This window comes from Cryptomeria japonica, chromosome 10, assembly GCF_030272615.1.
Source record: "Cryptomeria japonica chromosome 10, Sugi_1.0, whole genome shotgun sequence".
Taxonomy (NCBI): Eukaryota; Viridiplantae; Streptophyta; class Pinopsida; order Cupressales; family Cupressaceae; genus Cryptomeria; species Cryptomeria japonica.
Window position 1 is genome coordinate 759,208,940 of NC_081414.1, and position 4,313 is coordinate 759,213,252.

The 4,313-nt window shown below is 37.0% G+C and overlaps 1 protein-coding gene across 1 annotated transcript; it reads right to left on the reverse strand.

The window, feature by feature from the left end:
- Window positions 1–1,429: 1,429 nt before the first annotated feature.
- On the reverse strand, window positions 1,430–4,024 carry LOC131859661 (laccase-4-like). Its single transcript, XM_059213688.1, has 6 exons — window positions 3,844–4,024; window positions 3,587–3,738; window positions 3,236–3,480; window positions 3,005–3,133; window positions 1,940–2,899; window positions 1,430–1,834 (listed from the first exon to the last, which is right to left on the reverse strand). The coding sequence occupies exons 1-6, from the start codon at window positions 3,961–3,963 to the stop codon at window positions 1,701–1,703; spliced, it is 1,740 nt and encodes a 579-aa protein (XP_059069671.1). The 5' UTR covers window positions 3,964–4,024; the 3' UTR covers window positions 1,430–1,700.
- Between the last annotated feature and the right edge of the window lie 289 nt (window positions 4,025–4,313).

Here is a 4,313-nt window from a genome sequence, read left to right on the forward strand (position 1 = left end):
AGCCAAACTTTACTAAATCACAACGATTTAACCAGGGCAAGGGTTTGGTAAGCAGCCATGGCCTTGGCTAAGTGGTTAGTTTGTGATCCCTTGGGAAGTTCCACCACCGCAATACAATAGCAAGCCTCATTTCTTATCACTCCCCCACACCTAGCCAGCCCCAAGTTTTAAAACATAGCCACATTGTTGCTAATATACATTTTTTCGTAATGAACTGAATAATTCCCATATTTTAAATATTCAATACTGAAGATGTAAGTCATCATTGATTCCATTAAATATAAGTCAATATCAATTGATGCAGCTCTAATAGTGGTATGTACACTAAAAATAAAAATATCTATAAAGTTTTATATGATAAATAAAAACCATATGAATATCAATTGATATCAATAGGTATACACCTTAACAATGATAAACATCAATTTTATGTTGTAGCTAGTTATATTTGTGTTATATTATTGTTAAATTATTTATATGTAACACGTGCATTATGTATCATATATTGAAAACATATTAAAGTTTCAATGGTACTTTTAAGATTACAATTCAAATTGTATAGGAATTGAGTTAAATTACAAAAACAAATTAAATCATATGCATGCAGTATATCGATACAAGCAAGCAATTATGTGCATGTGTGGGGGGGAGAAACTATTCCAAGAATATAGCTTTTAATTAGAAGAGATTCTACATAATGAATGCCCATCTCAAAACTCTACACCAGAAAGCCCCCACCCCCTCCATTTGATAGAAGCTCTAATTAATAGAAAGAATAAATGAAAATATAGAGAGATTATTGAGAAAATATATTTTTTCACAATGACTTGAATAATTCCCATATATTTCATATTTAGCATTGAAGATATGAGTCATCACTAATCACATCAAATATGTTCATGCAAATCTAGATAGATTCTATGCATAGAAGGAGAAGTGGTAATTTTATTGAGATTAAATAAAACATAGATAGATCTTTCATTTACATATCTATAAGTATGCCTTAATCCAATTACTTAATTAAATTTAACTTCTTACAATGTACTTCAAAACTAATTTAGAAAAGTGTCTAGCCTAGTACAAAATGAGGTAGTATCAAATAACAATATGATAGAAATCATGAGAAAAAGTTACAAACGACAGATATCGATATGTTTTAAAAATTTCTTACAAATCTTATTATTGCAAAATAGACTAAATTGTCAATAACAAAATTGTAAATTTTTTAATGATTCATTATATATTTTTACTTATTTATTAATTGACTATTTAGATGTTGAAAAATGAACAGAATATTTAAGAATAAATTATATGTTACAAACAACATTATTTTCAATTAAGTATTTGAATGAAGAAATATACTATTGAAAATCTCAACCATATAAAACAACAATAAATAAGTATATTATAAGGAAATGTGAATCTTCCTATAAAATAAATATTAGAAATTCTCTGCAAAACTTGTAATTTTAATTCTATCTTCGCACTTTCACTTTTGAGAGGTCCATGTGGAGATGTTGCTGTCAGAGTAATTCAACCAAGGCCTCATCACTGATATATTCCAAAGCATACTTATTGATACACAAATATACTGATATATTTCTCTTTATCGTTTGCAAACTATTTTGGACCAGCACACGATTGGACGCGGACAGATTTTAGGAAGCACAAATTGAATAGTCTAATTGAAGGATGAATGATCAACAGGGGGGAAGATCTTTGGGAGGAGGAAGAAGAGATTGAGATCTGCCACCATTTCCATTTAAAACAACCCACGCCATCTTCAATCCCCAGCTGGTATGCAGCTCGAGATGACAATGCATGAACCACACTCCTGCAAAAAACATACACACAATCGGATATATGTTTATACGAAAGAAGCACAAATCTTTGAATCAGATGAGCGATTGAAGCTAACATTACGTAATGATATTAATACCTGGATTATCAGCTAGGAATCTGAGAGCCACCCAACCTCCACTGGGAACTCCAACTGTGTTTCTCTCCGGAGGATCCACCAGATTAAAGTTAGATGGGTCAGTGCTTGCATTGTAGTTTCCCATACCCTGACCCACTATGAAGAAGTTGAAGCCGTGCAGATGCAGAGGATGGCTCTCGAATGTCACAATGCTGGTGTCCTGCAGAACTAGCTGTACGCTAGTGTTAAAGGGAAGCACTTCGACTCTGGTGTCGTTGAGGGTCTGTGTGTTGTTAGGCGGCGTGCCGGTGTAGTTGAAAGGAAATGGCGGATTGTCAGGGAAGGTGGTATTGTAAACTCCATTGGACTGATTAAAGTAGTATGCTTGAAGAAGAGCGGTGGAGGGAAGAATGAAGGATATGTTGTTAATGGAGGCTGCAAATTTGGTACCGTTGGGGCCTTGACATGTCTGTCCTTGGGGACACGGATTTAGCCCCAACCCCACTGTGAATAGGAACTGTTTATCCATCTTCTGAGGGACAGCTGCTGCAGGAAATTTCGGATTGCCCAAGCTTCTCATCTTTTGGCTAAAATTGGCGGCAAAGGAGGTATCGTTGGGGGCTGGAAGCGTCGGTTTCATCATAGGAAGAGAGGATGAGGATGAATTAGCTGCTGTCACATAGTCTAACACTCCAGCACTGCTTGAGTTATCAAAAGCTGCTGTTCCCGTAGCGAATGGGCCTGCTAACATGAGGAATGTGGCATTGGGTGGCTGAGACATAGCTGTCAAGAGGACGTTGGTAGTCTGACCAGGAGTGATGAGAACAACATTGGTTTGAAAAGGCTTGACATACACAGCATCCGCTTCTACTACAGTCAATGTGTGGTTGGCTATTGCGAAAAACAGGTCACTATTAAGTGCAGCATTAACTATACGCAGTAGGTAAGTTTTCCCAGGGTTCACTTTGAGCCTGAATGTATCTGCATTACACAACAGAGGAAACTTTTGTTACATTTACATATAAACAAATGAACAATAGCGACCAGTCTAGTTATGTTTCATCCAGTTTAATAGCCCACCCTCACCGTTGGTAGAGCAGTTATACATTAGTCCAGGGAGCCCGTTGATGGTATATGCATCTGACACATTAGCTTGGGCACCACTTTGCATTGCTTGATTGATAACAGTCTCAGTGTCTGCATTCCACCACTCCCCTGTAATTTGCAACACATTATCAACAACAGTATTTTCATTATAAATTTAGGACTATGTGCGTACAATGGCAACACATTATCAACGAGTACTGAAGGGCATACCAAAAACAATAGGCACTTCCTGGTGTGGGCGAGGGAATGGATAAGAAGCATTCTTCTTGGGATAGATGATAATGGGCCCATGTATGCTTGCTCGCAACCATGAGATGTGGGCATGCCACCACAGTGTTCCTCTCTGCCTTTTGACAATAAACTTGTACACATAACTTTGCCCGGTTTGAATTGGACACTGAGTGACATAAGCAGGACCATCCGCCCATCCAGATCTAAGCTGCCGAATTCCATGCCTGAGTAATTCATAGGAATTCCTTAGGTGCACCCACCAAAGGGACATCGACATATAATATTATTTTTATTATGTAAATAACTGAGTAGCGGGAGCAGAAGAGATACCAATGTATGCTAATATTGTTTTTAACATTATTTGTCACTTTGATAACCACGCGATCTCCTTCTCGAGCAACTACTGGAGGCCCTGGATATTGCCCGTTGACAGTCAAGAGAGCTTTCGTAGTGCAGAGACGAGTCACATTCGTCATTTGGATCTGAAGATATTTAGAACAAAGAATCAATCATGGCTATCTGTAAAAATTTAATACTTTCCTAAACAATAAAAAATTCAGCTCATTCCATAGAAATATATAGCCCACAGTGAAATTGTAGCGCCGTGTAATCATAGTATGTTTCGCTGAAACAAATTGAACAGTGAACCACAATGCTAAAAGTGGCAGCAAGAGGCGGCCACAAAAAGTCTGCATTGCTAGAATCATGCAATAGTTCCTCTTTCAGAATCTGATCACAACTTAAACAGGCTAAATAAGTATTTGCCAAATTGTTTCTGACCTGAGATACAGGGATTAAATCAGCTGTTAGGTCCTTTCGCTTTTGTTGGGTAGGTTGGTAGGTAGTACTGATATTTTAACACGATTATAAATTCATATGAATTTAGTGTTAGTAACTGAATTTATCTATTTCATTTTCTTGGCTTTCTATCTGGAGTGGCAACCAAGTAAAGCATGAGCCCGTTGAACAACACCATATTTTCCATGGTCACTAAAATCCATGTAATGACCTATTTCGGTATACCAACCACTGCTCATATTTTTGTTACAGGGTTCAC